This window comes from Lepisma saccharinum, chromosome 2 (assembly GCF_977018435.1).
Source record: "Lepisma saccharinum chromosome 2, izLepSacc3.1, whole genome shotgun sequence".
Classification (NCBI taxonomy): Eukaryota; Metazoa; Arthropoda; class Insecta; order Zygentoma; family Lepismatidae; genus Lepisma; species Lepisma saccharinum.
The window spans coordinates 121,287,331-121,309,648 of NC_139230.1; the positions used below are offsets into that span (position 1 = coordinate 121,287,331).

General features: G+C 37.5%; 1 protein-coding gene across 1 annotated transcript in view; it reads right to left on the reverse strand.

Annotated features, from left to right (window-relative positions):
- Nucleotides 1-1,980: 1,980 nt before the first annotated feature.
- The window catches only part of LOC145983618 (uncharacterized), a 28,936-nt gene continuing 8,598 nt past the window's right edge, over nucleotides 1,981-22,318 (reverse strand). Inside the window, exons 2-3 of the mRNA XM_083116681.1 lie at nucleotides 3,757-3,906; nucleotides 1,981-2,320 (exon numbers count right to left, since the gene is read on the reverse strand). Coding sequence (XP_082972807.1) covers nucleotides 2,237-2,320; nucleotides 3,757-3,906 — 234 coding nt within the window. The 3' untranslated portion in view covers nucleotides 1,981-2,236. The remainder of the gene's footprint in view (nucleotides 2,321-3,756; nucleotides 3,907-22,318) is intronic.

Consider the following 22,318-nt stretch of genomic DNA (forward strand, 5'->3'; position numbering starts at 1 on the left):
AAATCTAAACCAGTGGTGTATTCTGAAAATTTGACCTGGTTTACTGCAATAACTTTTACTTATTGTATACGTTTATTATTTAATTAGATATAATAGAAATAAAACATCAATGCAGGCATGCAAGTAAAACAAATATTGAATTACGACAATTTCCACATATGTGAAAAAAAAAAGATGGATTAGCAGCGTAAACCAGATAACATGGATGAATACACCACTGATGTAAACTCAATGAAAGGGGGGAAAAGCATCAGTCATCATCATCCACAGAAAAAATCAAAATTCAATTCAATTAAAAAGAAATCCCATTCATCACAACTTGCATGTTCACATCTTCACTTAAGAAAGTAAAAAATGCAAGAATTGAATTCTCTTCACCCACACTATGTGATCAGTTAATTCCATCAGATCCTTCTTATGATAAATTATTTTCCAGCAAGAAGGAAATGTAATAATCAAATTTTCATTATCGTTTATGTGGATGTACGTCACGGACACTGCCGGCTTGTAATGAATACACTGACTTTCAATGGAATCGTTAAAAGCCGGTAGTGTCCATGATGTACATGTTAAGAAGTGTTGAACATGTGGAATTATTATTTTCATCAAAATTTGAATGAAACTGAACAGGTAAATATGAGATATATATATATATATGTATATATATTATCTGATGATAAATTGATCACATAACCATTGCTACATTAAAGAGTAGCATTTTTCATTGATTTGGCCCACTTCTGCAGAATATTCAACATCTAAGAAATAGCAGAAGACCCTTGACAGGCAAACTAACAATACTATTGCTTTTTCTTACAACCACTGCAAGTCTTTTGTGGAGAAATGCAGTAACAATAGGCAAGCAAACAAAAGGATAATATAAACAAAGACGGATACTCAAAATTTCATTATTGTCTCTAATTCATCATAACAGTACAGAAATATGTAAGAAAAATATATAAATTACATATGAGTAACTGTTTCTCTTTGTAAAGTTAACAAAAGTACCAGAAACCAAACCTCACCTAATTTTGTAATTTGTGATCAAATGAAGATTGATATGACATTTTAACCTATAGCCTATGATTGTTATGATATATCAACCTATACTTATATTGGATTGATAAACATTGTTCATTGCTTATTGCTATATCAGCTGAAACCAATAAACTATCAATAATCTGTCCCTTCTATTTTGGGCAACTTCCCTGACATGAATGGATATGCAAGGAAATACACATGCCCTGACCCAGACTTGAACCGGAAACTTTGGTTATGAGATCATTCCATGTGTTTGGACACAGAGATAGGACAAATAATATTCCAAAAAAAATGATTGTTCAGTGAAAACCCTTACTAACATGTATCTACACTGTGTTGCAGCATTTTCTTTATTACATGCCCAAATGCAAAAAATACTGGGTCTTGCACACAAACAAATGTGTTAATAGTTGACTTGCAGACTCATGCAGATCATTGTCACTATAATTTTAATGCAAAAAAAATAACACATGGGTTTATTTCACAATGTACACTTCTAAAAAGACTGAATTGCAGTGAATATGTCTTGGTTATTAAATTAAAAAGAAGCAAGAATTCCCTGAAAACTTTTGGGACTAGACAACAGAGCAAACATTGCAACTTGCCATCAGGTAGGGAATCTATACCCCAAGCTCCATCAAAGTATGAGAACAGGTTGTCAAAACAAGAACTTTATTTTAATTTTCATGAAATTTCCTTCATAACGCTGACACTATTCATTGTAGAGTACATATACCCTTGTTTTTCAAGTACCAATCTGAAATACTCTTCTTATCTCCCCTTATTCAATAAAGATACATTAAATCTAATAAAGGAAAGGGGAAAAAAGACACCTGCAAAATATGCAATTCCTCACAGTATATCACTTTCTCGCAAGCGCGCGCGCGCGCATGCACGTACGCACACACACACAAACAAACAAATGAGCAAATGACCACAACAAGAATTGAACTTTTGAAGAATCAAAGCACTCACCAATTACTTTTATCTTGACGTAAACTATATAACAAGAAAATATTTCAAGATCAGAAGATTTTGGAGCATGGAAACACATATTTACGCGTTTATGGTTGAGCTATTAGAATATATTCCACAACAGGACATCTTTGCACAGTGGGGCAGTAAAATTAATATCTTATGAATTTTTACTTCATTTCACACTTGTCACTTAATCTGAGCTGAAACCACTTTCACATTATGTATAGACACTGCACAGTATTTCTCCGCATTGCGCACTTCCAGGACTGGTCTTACAACAGCATCCAACCAATGGGAACATCTGTAAAAGAAAGAAGAAAAGTTAAGATTACTTTCACTCTTAATTGATAGTTGTACACACATGTAATGAAAATCACAAATGCACCCTAACTAGGTGATCTAAACACACACACACACATGTGCATATGGAATTCAAGATCTGAAGAAATTGGAATTTGTAAAATTTAAAGTTTGTTCACATGATGCTTATTCTTTATGTTGGAGTACTAAATCAGAATTTTAAATTTTATTTGTTATGTACCCTAATTACCCTATGAGTGTGTGCCTTGGCTGCCACTACTTTCATCAGGTGGTGAGAAGGTACTAATTTACTATAGTTCAAACAGATTTCTTCATTTTTACACAAGAAACTACTTACCGTAATAAGTTCCTGTAGCATTGTCTAACATATGGAAGGTGTTTTCTGTCATGTCTGAATGTATCATAGCGGAAATTATTTTTTTTTAACTATGTTTGCCTAACCTAACTAAACCTAACCTTACATAATGTTTCTTGGGGATGGAACAAATTTTAACTATGTTTGCCTAACCTAACGTTACGTAATGTTTCTTGGTAATATTCATTCCATCCTCAAGAAACACTACGTAAGGTTAGGTTAGGTTTAGTTAGGCATAGTTAAACAAAAATAACAATTTCCGCTATGATACATTCACACATGACAGAAAACATCTTCCAGATGTTAGACAATGCTACAGGAACTTCTTACGGTAAGTAGTTTATTGTGTAAAAATGAAGAAATCTGTTTGAACTACAGTAAATTAGTACCAAAAATGGTTGCTCGCACGAGAGAAAATGCATTCCGATGTTTGATACGTGTCAACAACTAAAGAGTGTATGCATCAGTGTAACAGGGCACGTCGTAGATAATGTGCATGCACAGCTAGCTCAAAAGCTAGCTTCATTGCGACATAGGTGTGTGTGTGTGTACACACACTCTTTCTTTCAATGTGTTTTCTTCATTTCTTCATTGAGAAATTGCTTTTCAGTACTGCTTTACAAACATATTGTATTGTGGAAGCATTTACTTATGAAGCAGAAAAACCTATATTCGAGTTTTACAGACTGAGCTTCTAGAGTGTTGAACTCACAATTTTGCCTCCAAAGGTTGTTGGTATCTTAAAAGTACTCCTAAACGTCTCCTTAACATTGGAGAAAAAACCCATAAATTGAACGGTGACTCCAAATCAAATCACCAGATATCCGTTCTTTTTGCCTACGTCGAGCTTCAGCCAACACGTCTTGCAGGTCAAAAGTGTGAAATTAAGTGAAAATAGAGGGTGGACCAAAGTATCATGCATCCGAGTTACGAATGTCTACAATCATATACGCACACCCATACATAATAATATATATTTATTTTTGGCAATCACACTATTAACAAACTAATAATTTTCTAACTACATTTTCTTAATATGAGTTAAGATTTATTGTACATACCTGTCTGGATTCTTCGGAATTCTGAGAAACGAAAGCTTCACATGGTGTTGATTTCTCCCGCAAATCAGACGAACTCGTAATTCGCTCGTACGAGGCACAGTGGGCTTTAAAATGCACTTCAACTGTTGCTAAGCCCCGCGACAGGTTAACCTTGCAGCAACTTTTCGCATATATAGACCCAAACGTGCGCGCAGAAAATAGTTCCGCTGCAATACTGCGGATTTTCTCACTGTCTGTGATATGAACAGCTCAGCGGTTAAGGTGAGACTGGCACAGGGATGCTGAGTGCCGCTCTAGAGTGGATTGATACATTAAACCTGCTGCAAACTTAACCTGTCGCGGGGCTTAGTGGGCTAAAGAAAACAGCCAGAAAGCATCAAAACAACACGCCAAACACGGAACACGAACAAAAATCAGCGTCCGACCGACGCGAACGAACATAGACGGTTACCCATCAATTTCAAATTCAAACCTGAGCACAGCGCAACGCCACCTTCAGTTGTCAACAGTGGAGCGCTACGTTAGTTGGGGGAGATGAACGAGATGCCGCTAGTGTCGCTGAGATCCCCACTTCCCCTCACTTCCCCTCCTAGCAGACGACGTGCGATTTCCACATTTGGGCGGACTTTCCCCTCTCATATAATCCCATTCTCTTTGTACGGGACCTTCTGACAAGGGGACGGAACCCAGCTGTGCAGAGAATTAAAACACCCGCGCGAACTAGCCCTCCCGTCACCCTGGGGCAATTTTCGAACAGAGACATCTAGTGGCCAAGTGGCGAACTATCATGAATGAAATTCGGCTGAAGCGGCCGTATCTTTCGCCGTCGATAATACATGACATTTTTAAACAATCATTTTGGGCTGTGCAAGTGAGTTTTGAAAGAAAAGTCCTCCCTAGCTTAGTCATAGAAGGATTGAGCATTACGTTAGTATGCATCATAATGGCCATTTTCGTTGGTTATACCCACAAATCCTATAACCATTCTGTGCTTATTTACGTATTTCCTTATGGGAAATTGAAAAAAAAATAATGGAATTTGTGCACATTTATCGAACTGAAATTGCATATACTGAAAGTTTCATCAAGTAACTTCACATCTACTGCGTGTTTTCCGGCAAATTTTTGTCCTAAAACGTTATATTCAACAAAATGCAAAAAAGCCCATGTTAAATTTAAGCACTTTTCACGGCGACCTTCGCCAAACTCCACCTCCCTCGCCTTGAATAACGTAGTGCGGAAAACGACCCAAGGAACTGGTTCTCCGAGACGATGACAAGTAGATGGCAGTGCGATCGACCCAGGTGCTAATTTTGTTATGAAAGTAATGCGGCTTTGTTAGTTTTTGGAATATATTGTGTAGATTTGTTTCTCTAGAAAAGCGGTAAGTGAATTGATGGAAACAGTTATATTTGTGGACTGATTTGCAGTCATGAAATGGCATTAATTTAGAAAGAAAAGTAAAATAAAATTAATAAATAGTAAATAGCATGCGTAACACATCGCAATGTGATTCCAGACGTCAAGTCTTGGACTGTGTATTAGAGTTTATTTTTCTATGTTATTAGAATATAAATAGTATCCTGAGAGATATATCATACCGAGGCGACAAACCACAAATGTCGCTTGAAAGCGAGCAGTCGGAAATCAATGCAGCCTTTCGAACCGTAGGGAAAAAAAGCTCTGACTGCACCGTTTCCTCAAGGAGATTTTACACCAAAGCGACACGCGACAAACGATACGAGGATTTCACACCAAAGCGACATGGGTCCTTCGGTCCAAGGCAACTTTCATACCGAAGTGGCACATGTTGCTTGGAAACGAGCCAATGAAGAGCAACATTTCACATCGTATCGGCATGACGGGAAGCACAGGCCAGCGTTCGGTTGGTGAAATCCTCAAGCGATAAGTGTCGCGTGCCGCTTATCGCTTTGGTGCGCAATCTCACTAAAGCAAGACACTCATTGCATCGCGTAAGCGCGAACAACAAACCACGGCAACATGTTGCAAGCTATTGAGGAAATGGCCGAGTTTGAGCGCCGCAGAAGCGACAAGGCGACACGTGTGGCTTATCGTGTCGCCTAGATCTGTTGTTGTAATGTGCGGTTTATCGTGTCGCCTATCTGTTGTTCGCAAGCAACGCTTGCTAATAGACTGAAGGCACCATGTCGCTTGTCACTTAGTTGGGAACTCCCCCTGTAGCGCGTCGCTTCGGTCTCAGCACCCTTCCTTTAAGGAACTTTCCGACCGAAGTAACAAGTAGGACGCGAATACGCCATATGAACGTGTCGTTTGCTGTTTGGACCCTCATGTGCAATGAATGCTATTTTACAGTCTGGAAGTGTGTGTCACTAGTGTGACAGTGTGAACATCCAGTGTCGCTTGTCCCATTGGTTTGAATGTTGCCTTACACTCATGTCGATGGCACTAAGAAAGTTTTGTGGGGTTCCCCTTGTCGTTTCATGCAATCATCATTATCATCATCGCCGCGATTAGTTTAAAGCAGAAGAAAAGAGACAGTAAATATCAAAAATACAAATGCTTCAGTGTGTATATCTTTAAAAGAAATGATGATGATGATAATAATAATGAACCTCATTCATACACAAAAATTTAGTAGCCAAGAACATTCCACGCGTATTTTTTCTCACGTATTATTAACGAAAGTATGACGATAACAGGACGTGGTCGACTGGCTAGAATGTTCGTTAATATCTTCGTGACGACTGTACCAAATATCATAGCAATTATCACATTCATAGAAATGCTTCATGTAAAAGAATCAGACGTTGCAGAGAAAACTCCATTTACTTCCATTATAAGCAGTCGAACACCAAGCACCGGGGTCAACACCAGCGCCTCTAGCGGATCATTTTCGAGTGGAACCAGCCAGAGCGTGCAGAACCATGCCGTTTTCCACACTACGTTATTCTAGGCGCTGTAACTTAACTAAGCAAGGGGGCTAGCCCCGTGAAATAAAAACAACACTCACGATTAAATTTAAACACTTGAATTGACTGGTCTGGCAGGGGTGTGAGAGAATGATAGACAAGTATTTTATAAACGTTTGTTACCTGTAGATCTCTAAGTGACGATCAACTCCCTGGTTCGTTGACAAAACTCTGATGAACTCTCCTGAAATAAAGCTCCTTTCCGATAGCGTACTACTCCTCGCTGTAACTCCTTTAGTAATGTACGGTAATTCGACTTTAAGTCAGAGGCAACAACTATTCACGCCATAACTTTCTTAGTTCAACAACTTGTATAATTCCGAGGCACTGACTGTGCATGCGGTAGATTTCAGATACCGACTGTGTGAAGAAATATTCTCCTGAGCTATTTAAACGAAATTCGAACTTTGGCCATCGAGAGAAACGTCTCTCAACAACGGTGCTTTCAGAGTAAAGCTGTGTTTGCAGTATCTTTCCTGCGATTCCGGAAGAATTCGTATCAGCGAATTTTTACATCCGCTGAAGATGGCAGGTGGAATTTGCTTGAAAGAAGCTCTTTCCAGCTTCTTTATTTGGGCCCTTTTTATGAAATGATTAGACTATCGGACTATGGTGCTCGGGGTCCCAGATTCGAGTCATGCCTTCGGCATGTAATTCAGTTCAGCGTAATTGATGAGACAGTTTCTAAAATGTGACATAGAGAAAGAAAATTTCCAGCATGATTTGATAAAGAACTTATACAAGCATTGAAGGTTAAGGAGCAAGAACACAGAAAATCAAAACTGCCAAAACTGTGTTATTATATTGAGTTTCTGTGCACAGGTCAGCATTTAAAAAAAATGCATAAAATGGAGTACAGGGGATATTTATATCAATTTGGCTGAGGAAATTGAAACAAATCCTAAAATGATTTGTGGTTATATCAGTGACAAATACAGGAAAATAATTTATCTTATGGAAATGGCTATTTCAACAGTCACTCACCCAGGCTCGAACCTGGACACCAAGTGACAAGAGCGTTGCACCTCAGCTCTGCACCCTGTCCATGGGGTTCCCCTTACTGAGAAGAACTTATTGCTTACAAATCCCGCAGGAAGAGTACATTATCTTTGGTAACGACCACCATATAAGTTATATTTTCTGGAGTTCTTTGTTCCAATCAGTATATTAGGACACTACAGTAAATGCAAAGACAATATTTTCAACAATAAGACATTAAATACTCATTTATTATTATAAAATTTTCATTACAGATTATTCTAACGAACTGATAATAACCAGCATTACACAATAAACGCAGTTTGAAGTTTTCTTTATATAAAAGCGACAAAAAAAACATTCTCATGTTCACATTAGTTTTTTAGGGGGTAAAAATCTAGATTTTTGGTCAACTAATCATGTGTATTAGAAAGTATCAATGTCAACTATTAACTAATAAATTCTGGGGAAGTTTGAAGTTGTTTGTTGCGGAACCTGAATCAACTGCCCTTATCCTCTCACCCCCCTACTATAGGGCTGTTCCTGGATGAGAATTACAATATTATATTCTACCTTAATATTATTATGAAGTACTTATCTCTGTGAAGGAAAGCTGGTCTCCATGGCGGAGTGGGTAGCGCAGCGAATCCAGGCCTGGGGATGTGTTTTCTTTGTGAGTGTCCCTTCATGAATTTAATCATATCATCAATTCATCCTCATCTTCGCGATTAAACAAAAGTGACACAAAAGCGAAATAAAATAAACTAGCTTAATCAATTTGTGGAGGAGAGAAATTCTGTCCTTTATTTTCTTAGGACTTTGGTATCCACAGAGCGCTTTCAAATTGCCACAAACCAGTGGCGGATCCAGAAGTTACAGCTGGGAGGGGCGAATTTCATTCGAATGTTTCACCTCACCGAACCTCAATTCTAACATACACTTGCACTGCTATATATAAACAACATATTATACTGTAAACAGGAACGAAGCTGTTTTTTGTGTTCTAGAAGATAGAGAATTCCTTTGCAAAAATAGAGGTCGAGGACTGGAATAGGTAGTTATTATTGTATCATAATGCCTCTTGACCTCCTATTGCCACAATGTAAACTGAATGAGCAGATATGAGAAATATAGTGAATACGCAGAGAACACAAAAGCCTGTTCCCTCAAGGGGTCTCAGTTCGATTTCATTTTGAAGCATATTGCACAGTGATTCAATACAAATTTAAACTGTAGTGTCAGTTTAGATTAGCTTATCTTGATCATAAAGTTGACTTATTTTATAAATATTATCGAGCCTTTTAAATTTGGGGATAAAAGGCGGAACATCTGAGTCTCAAAAATATCAGGTATAATATCATATCCAAGAACTGGCAGTTGGGAAGGGTGATCGCTCCCATCGCCCTCCCAGTGGATCCGCCTGCCACAAAAGTTGTCTAAACCACCCCCAGCCCCAAAGATCATTTCTTTGTTTAAAGGACATTCACTTTCAGTGTCACTTGTTGCGAGTCACGCGTCGTATACCGCGCGCTTTTCGTGGGGACCAATCGAAGGACGTCTGGGACAAGCAGGAAGTCATCCCAGAATAGCCTTGCCGTTGACATTGTGTGAGGTCGTCTGTGCCGTGGGCCAGAATAGTTTGTCTGCTGAGTGGGTATTTGAAAGTGAAGATAAGAAAGCAGGATTCGAAGGTAAGTAAGTTCAATAACGTTTTCAATATTTTTACACTATAAGTTTTCTTTATATATGCTCAGATTGTCCTATCCGAAATGCTTAGACTAAAATATGTTTCACATTTCGAAATAATGACAGTACACGGTGAGAGGGCACTGTTTAGCATGCAGTGTGAGCCCTTTCAATAGTTCTCGTCCGAAGATTGGCATTCGTCATGGTTTGATTTGATTTGTTTTATTTTACTTCGCGGTTTGTGACGCTTGGCTAATTTTCAGAAGATGGGGATGAGTGATGAAATTGATGAATGGACATTTACAAACAACCATGCCCAAGCGGGATTCGAACCCGGGACCCCTGGCGTCGCAGCTCGACGTGCTAAGACATTTAAATAACTAGCGAACTCACAAATATTACTCTTTATTACTTTGCTCCTCAGGTCGCCTAACTTGAAGATTTTAACAAATGTGAAAATTTTGGGGGTCCTTGTCCTAGCCAATTTACGCCTATGGTTACGGAGACTGAGAAATCATGGTTTAAGTTCGTTTCCGTCCTTCCCACTCCCATTTTTGGAAAGAAATAACTGGAAAACTATAACGATAAAAAATAAAATTTCAAGTGCACAAACGAAATTCTATCCAAGAAGTTTCTTGATTTTTTCTTCCTTCATGATGGGGAGCTTTTAGTTGTTTAGTTTAGTTATTTCAATGGTACAAACGTAATGATTTTGTCCTTCATTTTAAAGTTGGGGGCGAGGGAACTCCAAATATTAATTTAATTTACTCTCAAATCGTTACAGTACAATCGAAAAAATGCGCTGGGATAAAACTGTACGGGCTACCTGAAGTCCCCCCCCCCAAGTTCAATTTGTGAATACTCGAACTCTGTAATGTTGCAAACGAAAGTAAATACGATACAATCCGGTACAAACGAAGGATAATCTTACTTTAAACAGAATATGTGGATGTTTGGGGGAACAACGTCACAAAGGTTGACCGTACTACAATTATCACTGCTACTAGGATTCTCTATCATCTTTATTTCTTTCTCCGTTTTCATATGTTTCAATTTTTCTCTGCTCTCTTGGTTCCTCTGTTTCCATTTCCGTTATTCTTCTTTAACTTTTCTCTGTTTCTTTCTACGCTTCCTTCTCTCTTTCCCATTTCCTTCTTCTATTTATGTTCTCTGTCATTCGCTGTCAATGTATCTTTCGGTCTCTTTCACCCTCTCTCTTTGTGTTCTTCTGTTCTTGTGTGATTCTCGCTGCGCTGAAAGCAATCCCAATTTTTAACTGTTGGCTATTTGTGTTAGGAGGAGATGGGCCAAAAATATTTCGTGGTGGGCTAGAGCCCCCTTTGGTGTCGACTATTCTGACTGCGACTGGCACCTTCGTTTGGTGTGTGATGTTCCTAAAGTTGTAAAGTAACTTGTTGCGCATAATTCATAATCTTTCGTTATTGGCTGTCGGAACGTACCCTAGAGGGATTTGTAATTGATTTTTAAGTAAAGAGGCGAAAATAATGCAGTGGGATACTGTGGGACGTAAAGTTAATTTGCATGGGAAATATTATTTACAAAACAGGCTTCTGTAAGAGTTTATAAGATTTGTAAGCTGCTGCTTAAACTCCATTCATTCGTTGTAGTCGATTGCATCTAATTCACAATTTTTTAAAGGAAAAAAGACACATTGTAAACAAGGGCGTGAAAGTTAAATATACCTTGACATTAATTTTCGGGAGCAATGATCGTCTTCCCACATTCAGACGCTGATATTCGTGAGGTTTTATGTAGTGTGCGTCCATAGTATCTTCTAATTTTCGGTCCTTGGGGGGATTCTAAACATTAACAATTTAAGTTAAGAAAACTTACAATTTCGAGCAGCAGCTAGAATTTCTTTTAGAGTGTTTGTCTTAGATTTCTTTTACACATAAATATGGTTGTGTAACATAAAATTTTAAGTATTATTTTAATTTTCAACTCCTTTTCAGGAATGTGCCATGCATAGAGAGGAGTGAATACGGATAATACCCACAAACACACTTGCCTTAGTTCCAATCTACACTGAACATTACGCCACTCATCACTGACAGCAGTTTTTCAAGGATCCTGCATGGGTTGGGTTTACACAGATGTGCAATGTAAGTAGAGTAGTTCAAATCTAATTTTGTTCTCTTTTCAAGGGAATTTATTATTCATTATTTTCATAAGTTTTAAGCTGTAGGAACTTGAAATGACGGAGGTCTCTTAGGAAGTAAGCTTATATGTTGAGATGGGAGGGCCAGTGGCGACCACTATATGTACCTAGGTGTAGCGCACGCTAGAGGTGGTCAGCTAGTATTGAACATTTAGTCAACATAGTGAGTGTGAAAAGAAAATTAAAGTGTCAAAAGTACATGCATACTTAAATACATGTATCAAGGAGTCCGAGGTTCCATACTCGGTAGTGGTTCAGATTTCACTTTGAACTTTAGGTTCAGCCCCGATTAGCCTTTCTGTGCATAAAGTGGACTTAAAAACAAATTCAAACAACAAATCTGGAAATAGGAAAGGGTGGGTGGGTGTCTCATAGCTTCGGTTATTTCTGTTTCAAAGGGAGTGTTCGCCACTGGGAAGGACAGTACTAATAGTTATACACAGTGTAGGCTGGAGTGTAAAACTTTGTTGTGACTGTCTTAAGAAGTATTTTGAAATTGATATGGCATACTAATTACACAATGTGTACAGCGAGATGTTAAAATATTACCAGGCAAGTTGTTCATAATTTTCAATATTTTTTGACGTCCTATGTGTATTTAAGGAATTGAACTGAATTGAACTTTTCCTGGAAATATTTATGCATCTCACTCTTTACATACCTTTCATAATATCTTTGTTACACAATTAATTTCATGGAGGATCAGTGAAAAAAAATATGGTTGACTAGACCGCACAGTAAATATACTTCTGTGTCAGCATCTTTAAGTTCTGAGAATCGATTGCTGCTTGTGTACAATTTAGTGTTCTTGTGGATGTGGGATGAAGTAAGTGATTCCTACATTTTATTTGTTTTCCCTTTTCAACTTGCAGAGGGTCTGTGATGTTACATATATTGGCTATCAGTTACCCTGTAAAAGCCTACATACAAATTTTGTCTTTGGAAATACAAATTCATTTTGAGAAGTTATGTAGGAGAAAACACACAAATAAAGAAATTAATTCTTATTTGAAAAGTATCTAAACTTTAATCATTCTGGGTTTCTTTCACTCAATCTTCCACTGTATGTATAGACATTCCATAGGAAAATTAAAATTTCTGGGGGGATCCAAATGATACTAACTTTGCATGATAATTAACTTTTATATGTTAAATCTTCATGAACGCCTCAAATAGTCTACAATCTATTAACAAATGTAGTTGTACAATAAACTGTTGTATTGAAGAAGTTTAATTTTTGCTACTTTCAAGATTAATCTAATTTAAATTTATTCCTTATTTCAGACATTGAATGCTGTTTAACTAAAATAACCAACTCTGATGTTTGAAGATGATCCTGATTTTGTAAATGGAAAGGTAAGTAAATAAATCAATTAAGCTGTATGTAATCTGAAAATGTCAGAATCACATAAATAGAACTAGGAACGTAAAATATAATGCTGCGTGTGCCATACATACACACCTTTCATTTTGTAATTAATAATCTTTGGATATGAATTTCCAAAATGCACTTTAGCATGTTCTCTCTAATATACAAATTATAATCTTTATGCATTTCTTTCGTAGCCTACTAAACTTTCAACAGAACTTTATTTCTGCTACTTGAAAACAGAATCATATCCATGCTTTTATTTTTGGAGGGTTGTCTTGGAGCTATGTCTTGTTTCTATAGAAAATATTTCTAAAATTGTCAAGGGTATGTGTCTCTTGTCTGCTGGGTGAAGGGATGGAATGAGGCATCCACTCACTTCTCCTTCTGGCACTGACCCTGTTACATGCTGGTATAATGTACAGAATAAATAAAATCTTTTTGCCTTTTCGCTACATGATGTTTATACATACACATTGACAGGACTGATCTACAGGGTGCGAAATCATTGAAAACTGGTGGGGGGAAAGAAAGTTCTTAATCTACAAACCCCCTTCCCCCACATATGTGTATTATTACAAGTAAAAATAAATTACTCAATTAAAAATATATTATTATTATTACTAGTATTATTAATTAAATAAAGGAAATTAATTTGTTACTTTTATACATATCAGATATTGCAAGGCAGATAATTAATTCCTTTAGTAACTGGTTAACGATGTTAATAAATTATGAAATAGTTGAAGTGCTTTTATTATGTGTAAGTTTTTGTTTTGTTTGTGCTTTATTATAAATCAATTACATTTCATAGTTATAATTTTCTTGCATTCTTGTTTTACTTTAATTGTGCGCATTGGTGTAGATTTGTTAATGATCTCTTGAGAGAGAAAGCATTCAATACTCACATCTACACTAATTTGTATGTGTTTCCGATATTATTCTTAGTACAGTATATTTGAAATTAAAAGTAATTGCTTATCTTTCATTTGTTAACAAAACATCTTCGGATACCACTTTGAACCACAGGTCCGGTCTCGATTATCCATACTGTGCATAAAGTGGACTTAAAAAACCAACTCAATCTATCAATTGAACAGCTTGACTGATTGATTTTGTTTATTTTTCTTCGCATCTCTGTCACTTTTGGGCTAATTGCGAAGATGAGGATGAGTGATGATATGATGGAATGGATGAATGGACACTCACAAAGAACACCTGTGCTCAGGCTGGGATTCGAACTCACCACCCCTGGCGTTGTAGCATGCTTTCGTAACCACTCATCCACGAAGGATGTATGCACACATCACTAGTATACTCTTTGGGTATATATTAAGACTCATAAATGTTATAAGTACATTCTGAACTATCACACTCTGACCTAAATGCATTGTTGGTTATATTCTTATTTACTCTTACATTTTTTTCTCCTTTCAGATCATGGACGCCTTTCCATACAGACATTTTAAAGAAATGCAACATGCATATTTTTATCAATGAAGTAAAATTGGTACTGAAAAATAATTCCTCTTTTTTTGGATAAAATTGTGAGAACTATGTTGAATTATTACAAGATGAAAAGTACGTATATGGTAAATAAAGTTGAAATTTTTGCTAACTAGTGACTTTATTTCTTCAACCTAATCTTTGGGGTGAAAAAATTAAGCTCGGTATTTGAAATAGAGTGGTTAAAAATTATGCATATGAACATATTTATAACTTTTACTAAATTTGCTCTGCCTTCTTAAGAATGTACATTTTCCTTTATAATTAATTTATTAAAGTACTGAAATAGGTTCTAAGAGCACCAAAAATAACTCGCATTGTAATGATTGTGGCATTGAACTGAGTGTGCAGAACCAGCAGCAAAGGAAAGGTAAGGTTGAATTATTGCTTAATGTGTATGCATTTAGTGGCAAGGTAGTATTTGTCAGAGGTTATCCTCTTACCATGTATGTAAATACTTGCATCCCATGTATCGTACATAAAATTTATCTACGGATATACAAGTATACAGTATTTTGTTGTGTTAAGTATGTCATTTATATCCTAGCAATGTATGATTGTATGTGTGAGCATGAGTTGCTTTCCAAACAGTACAGAAAAAAGTTGATATTTTGTAATTAACGGGTGTAACTTCTGAAGATCAATCTCCTTCATGTTATATTGTACAGTCAAGGACACTTCTGGGTTGTAACAGCACCATTGAATTTCAATTAAATCATTACAACCCAGCAGTGTGTGTGACTGTACATATATCCAGTCCCAATTGGCTTCTAAGCATCAAGTGGAAGTCTCAAAAAAGACTTATTGGACAATACGTATATACATTAAAAGTTGCGACTTTTTTGTATGATTTAGAAATCGATACATAATATTACTTGCAAGCTTCATGTAATTTATGGATGGATTGTTCTTCTACATGAATACCTTGGTGAGCGTGCCGCATCTAGTTTCCTCTAAGATTTTTAAGCTTTGTCAAAATTTAATGCTAAATTGAATGATATTCTTTTCATAAAGAAGACAATTAATCACATTAAAATCTGAACACATTAAATGAAGAAACACTGTTTCCCTGTGATGTCGTATATTACACAATTCTCTACTTTGATAAATTTGCTATCTGGGAAGAAATTACAATGAAGTTATGATTGCTCTATCTTATTCTGCATTCATATTGTATAAGATAGAAAAGATCTGACTGATTCTTCAAGGTTAAAGGTAAGCATTATTATACTAGTTGAAGATCATTTACCTCTTCCTTACGAACCCCTCAAACTCACACTATGGGAGGAAAGACACACACTATACTAGGGTGAGAAAACTCACCATGTGGGAGGAAAAACACACTATACTAGGGTGAGAAAACTCACCCTATGAGATGAAAAACACACTATACTAGGGTGAAAAAGACTCACCCCATGGGAGGAAAAACACTATACTAGGGTGAGAAAACTCACCCTATGGGAGAAAAAACACACTCTATACTAGGGTGAGAAAACTCACCCTATGGGAGGAAAAACACACTCTATACTAGGGTGAGAAAACTCACCCCATGGGAGGAAAAACACACTCTATACTAGGGTGAGAAAACTCACCCTATGGGAGGAAAAACACACTCTATAGTAGGGTGAGAAAACTCACCCTATGGGAGGAAAAACACACTTTATACTAGGTTGCGAAAACACCCTATGGGAGGAAAAACACACTCTATACTAGGGTGAGAAAACTCACCCCATGGGAGGAAAAACACACTCTATACTAGGGTGAGAAAACTCACCCCATGGGAGGAAAAACACACTCTATACTAGGGTGAGAAAAACTCACCCCAATATGGGGTGTGGAAACTCACCTTTTGGGGACGTCTATTTGTGACAAGCCAAACTCACCCCAAAAGGTGAGTTTCCACACCTTTTTTTTCAGTGTGCAATTGCCATCTGAGTATGAGAAACCACTTGCATTCTAGCCGGGTTCGATTCCTGGTGTAGGCACAGTGGTTCATTTCCCACTTTAAACTGTAGGTCCACTCCCAATTAGCCTATCTGTGCATACAAGTGAACTTAAAACAAGACAAACTTTCATTCTAACCTCAGTCACTTGTGGGAGCTGCTTAGAAGTAGTAGTGTTGCTGGCATGGTGGACTTCGGTTCTTACTTTTGCTTTTAACAGATAGATACATTTTGAATAATAGTGAAATCAAAGTAATCGATTATTTTACCGAATGACAAAGTTATAATGGAATTGTGTTATCACCATTACAGAACAACTACCTAATCTCATTCAATTCCAGTGTTCTATCTGATAGATAGATATATCAACCTTTGCAATGATGTAAAATTTCAGTGCAATGGCGACAAAGGTCCAATAACTATAATGTCAAACTTTAAAGGTTTCCTGACAAAATGAAAAATGGACAGATCACTTACATTCTCAATGGACATGTTGAAAAAAAGACTAATATTAATTTTTTTAATTTCTTTTTTAGTGCAGGTAAAAGGAAGTCACTTGAAAAAAGTGGAATATATAATCAAAATGTCCATCAGCTATTCATTGATTTAAAAAAAGCATATGATTCGGTCAAAGAGATAAATTATATAATATATTAGTCGAGTTTGGAATACCTACGAAGCTTGTTAGTATGATAAAAGTATGCACCAGTGAAACAGAAAGTAAAATTCGTGTGGGTATTAATGTGTCTGACAAATTTACAATTCATGATGGGTTAAAACAATGAGATGCATTATATCCATTGCTCTTTAATTTTGCCTTAGAATATGCTGTTAGGAAGGTGAAAGAAACTAACGAAGGACTAAAATGGTGTGACTCAGTTGTTAGCATATGCAGATGATGTAGACTTATTAGGGGATGATGTAAATACAATTAAGAATAATGCTAAAATACTTTTCAAAACTGCTAAAGACATAGGTTTGGAAGTTAACAAAAGGAAAACTAAATATATGCTTACAGGCCGAAACCAAGTGTTAGGTAATAATCAAAATCTAATTATTGATAACAACTCGTTTGAACCAGTTTCCAAATTCAAATACTTAGGAGTAATATTAACAAATGAAAATTATATTAAAGAGGAAATAAAAAGTAGGCTTAATTCAGGAAATGCATGTTACTTCTCTCTTCATAAACTTTTGTCTTCTAGTTTAATAACTAAGAAACTAAAAGTTAAAATATACAAAACAGAAATTTTGTATGTAGTGCTCGTATTACAGTATATGGGTGTGAAACTTGGTCCCTTACATTGAAAGAGGAACATAAATTGAGAGTATTTGAAAATAAGGTTCTTAGGAAAATATTTGGACCTAAAAGAGATGAGGAGACAGGTGAGTGGAGAAGGTTACATAATTTAGAACTACATAATTTGTATTCATGTCCAGATATTATTAGACTAATTAAATCAAGAAGACTTAGGTGGGCAGGCCATATGACACGAATGAGAGAGGAAAGAGGAGTTTACAGGATTCTTGTTGGGAAACCTGATGGTAGGAGACCTATAGGAAGACCAAGACGAAGATGGAGGGACAACGTTGAGATGGACCTAAAGAAAATCGGTGGGGATGGAAAAGAGTATATAGAACTTGCTCAAGATAGGGACAGATGGAAGGCCTGTGTTGCTGCAGCCATGAACCTTCGGGTTTAAGAAAGCTAGAGAGTTAGTTATTTAGTTAGTTTAAAAGGAAGTAGCTAAAAGTGAGTAAATAAAAGAAATATTACGTGGCAGAGCGGTTAGCACAGCGCGCTACGACGCCAGGGGTCCCGGTTTCGATTCCCGGCCTGCGCATAAGTGTTCTCTGTCAGTGTCCCTTCATCAGTTTCAGCATCCATCGCTCATGCTCATCTTCGCTTTCTGAACCGCCAGATTACCATTTCGGGTGTACAGCACGTGGCGTAGCGTTTCGCGTCCGAATTCCAGGAACAGGCAACTTACTGTTACCTGACCAAGTAGCGTTTCGTCCGAGGGCTACCATCCTAATAGTGTTTAATGAAGCAAACTCTTGCTAACACTCTTAAATGCTCCATCCAAGAAAATATTTTTTGTTTTAATATTTCTTTCCCTCTGGAAATTGCAAATCTCACCTTCATAGTTGTCAGATAGTAAGAAAGCGTTGCCATCTGCCATGACTAAAATTTCTAGATCCAAGTTCACTTCCTCTCGACGATTTGTTTTGATTTGATTTGTTGTTTCAAGTCCACCTTATGCACATTAAGGCTAATCGGGATTGGACCTACAGTTTAAAGTGGGATTCGAACCACTTGTGCCTCCACCGGGTATCGAACCCGGGACCTCTCTCTCGACAATTTGCCTGAGTCTGCACTCCCTGTGTTGCACTCCGCTGTCTATGCAATGTAGTTTTAAAAGTTGTAAACCGAGGTATACTAGTCACCAATTCCATCGCTGCCGAACTGTAGCATTTTTCTAGAAATTTCGCTTTCGGACGAAACGCTACTGAACCGTACAGCAGTCCCAATGCCTGCTCAAAGTTGCACAGCTGCTTTCGGAGCCCTTGGTTTGGAAAGGGGATGGGGATGAGGAAAGTGTCTTGATTTTTTATACTGAAGCTCGTTCATTTCGTTCTCCTATTTCTCTTGGTTGAATTTTCTGAGATACGGAATCTACCTCATTTTGCTTTTCATTACGTTTTATTGCGTCACCCACGGTAGGCTTACATCTACTTAACATTTTCAATTTCCCTGTAACCTTTGGTTAGGTACGGTAAAAATAAAAAGCTGGCGTTCGTCAAAAGTTGTATTTTTGTTTTCGTTACCTATTTTTCTCGTACTTCAGTCAGGGAGCAATGCAGCTACTGGTAACAAATGTAGTCAGGAAGTAGCATGAATTGTTCCTTCCCCGCACTGTAGTTGACCAGTAAAAAAAAAAAAACAACTATGTATTCTATTACCACAAATTTGCCGCGCAACATGACGCGCGGCATGCGACGCTGCATGTGCCAAGCATTTGTTGAAATGGAAACTGTCTGCAACATGCCGCGGCGCAAGTGCCGGGGACAAAATTGCCCCAAACGATTAAGACGCACAACATGCGCCGCGGACAATGGAAACAGCCTGCAGCAAGTTCCTGGGGCATGCGCACTAGAGTAGAAACAGACGACGCGACTACAATCTGTAGTCCAACAAGATTTAATAACAATGCAAACTCACTTACAGTCATTCTTACAAAGTTTTCGTATCAACTTTGAAGACGTAAGTCTCTCATCAACGAGTTATACGCTCCTTCCGAATTTATTTTCGCTAGAAAACTTCTAATCCACCATCTAGGTTGTTTTCGCCTCTTTTTTATACATGTTCATGGTATGCGCCTGCCATAACCACAAAACCCGCCATAGTTGTATTGTTCATCTTTACACAATATAAATCACTACCAAATTATTACAATACACGAGAAGAAACACTGACTACTCTAAGGCACAATGGAACAACGCTACACTCAAGTCCTGCACTCCGGTGTTGTTGCGGGCGTATTTTGCAGAAGTAGTTTTGAATTGGATACAGTGCACTAAATGACGCGCAACATGCGCCGGCACATGTTTTGCGTCATGGGTCTGAAACTTGTCAGAATGGAAACGTAGCTTAACAGAAACAGAAGGCTTTCACGATTTGTCTGAATATTAAAGTGATCTCTTTTTTCACACCCAAACATAAATAACTATTTTCAGATTTGAAAACGTAACAGGGGTGTAAGGGGTGACCTTCCACGTATTACATCCAATCCTCAACTTCATTCCACGTAGTACACCCTGGACTGCTCTATGCAGACTAACGCGACTCTGGCGACTGGCCCTATGGCCAGTATAATTCTGTGTGTTCTCCAGCTTTCTGTCATATGTGCTGAGTGCCTCTTTACAGCCTCAGCTTTTAACCTATCAGAATATTTTAATATTTCAGTTATGCGACATTACAGTTATTTTATTTGTTATGGTAAGGGGCTGTACCCCGTATAACGTGGCGGGTGCAAAAGAGCCTAAGTGCTGACGCACCCAAAATTAAGAAAAAGTTACATATAACTTAAAGAAATGCGTATAAATATTTCACCATCGTTTATATTTATGTACGTACATGTTGTTAATTTTCAAATATTGTGAAGAAATGCAGCAAAATGCTACGTATTTGATTACTAATGTGAGCCACTGTATATGTTATGTTTTTATTTCATGAACGATGTATGGTCAAACATTACTTTGCAGAGCTCCGTGGCGGAGTGGTTAGCACAGTGCAATACGACGCCACAGGTCCCGAGTTCGGATCCCAGCCTTTGCATTATTTTCTTTGTGATGTCCTTTCATCAATTTTGTCATTTCATCACCCATCCTCGTTTTCGCGATTAGCCAAAAGTGGCATAAAACCAAAGTTAAATATAACAAATCAAAATCAAACATTACTTGGCGTGACAAGAATGGATAGGTTATTTTGAAGCTGGTGCTATTAAAAGCAAATTGTATGTAGCTTTCCTAGACAGAAGTTTCACACACAGAAACTGATTGATTAGATAACGGCTGCGGATTCCTACTCGAGCAGAAAATATATATATTTCCGTTTATTACTTACAACAATAGCAGACTGATTTCCCGCTAAATCAAAGAAAACTTGCATTCACACTTACAAATTGACGTGTTGAATGAACTTAACTACAGATTTCTCTCACTCCAATTCTGATTAATCGAACAGCACACCACAACGTGCGTCATTATCAGTGGCGTAGCGATATATTACGCCCGTAAGCCCGGCGTTCCCAGATTTAAAATTTCAAAAATGCGTAAATGCTGTGAATATAAAGTAAAACTTGACTAATTTCATATATGTTTGACCTTCATGGGATTATAATAGCTATTTTTCGCAATCCGCTTTCAACGCTCCACTCTCAACACTCGTTCTAGCATCTTTTTTCAATGTCTTTCCTGGCCGGACGCCGAGCAGGTTCGGCGTAAAAGACTCTATATTCCTTGCTGCCTTTCTGGAGGGAAAGCTCCGATGTCTACAGCACGCGCGTAAATGCTCTCTCATACGCCAGCGTACGGAGCAGCAGAGGTCGGTCTACCGTGATTGGTTCATGTGACCCTTCCTGCCTTCTGAAGCAAACGACAGCGATAGAATTTCTACCTGGTTCTTCGCGCTCATGGAACTCGTGCTATGTGATGCTACAATACGCAATATTGACTGACGTAACTTTACCAATCTCAAATACACCGCTTCTTAATGGCCACTGCATTGTATAATTTATCGCACGAACAGCGATGTGCATTAGAAACTAAAAGATCAACACAGTTTTTGTCAAATAATTTGGTGAAGTCCTCGTGGTAGAAATTCAGCCTGTGGCTGCTCTACCACTTAACCCGCAAAACTATTATTTTTTTATTATTATTTTTTCGTTATTATCTAACTGCTTAATATTGTGTCAATGGAAATGTTTAGCATTCATTTGAAAACTCTTAACATCGAATGGTCTCTGGACAAAATTATTTTAAAATGTTTATCAGCATTCTCAAGATGTAATAAACAGTGGTCTGAATTACCAATCGGCACTGTTACGTCAGTAGAGTGTACGATATTTGGATCATCCACCCACCTCCGTGTCAGAGTGCTTTGGACAGTGCGCCAAGACGACAGAGGTCCGTGGTTCGAATCCCGGCGTGAGCACGGGTGTTCTTTGTCAGTATCCCTTCATCAATATTATCACATATTCATATTCGCGATTAACCAAAAGTGGTAGAAAAGCGAAGTAAAATAAACAAAATCAATCAGTAGTTGGATCATCCAGAACAATGACGTCTACTGTTGTGCAGAGGCGTTTGTGATTCAGGTAGGTTTTTTAATGACTTGCGCCATGCAGAAAGATATAAAAAAAGGTATAAAACACCAGAGTTCAAAACA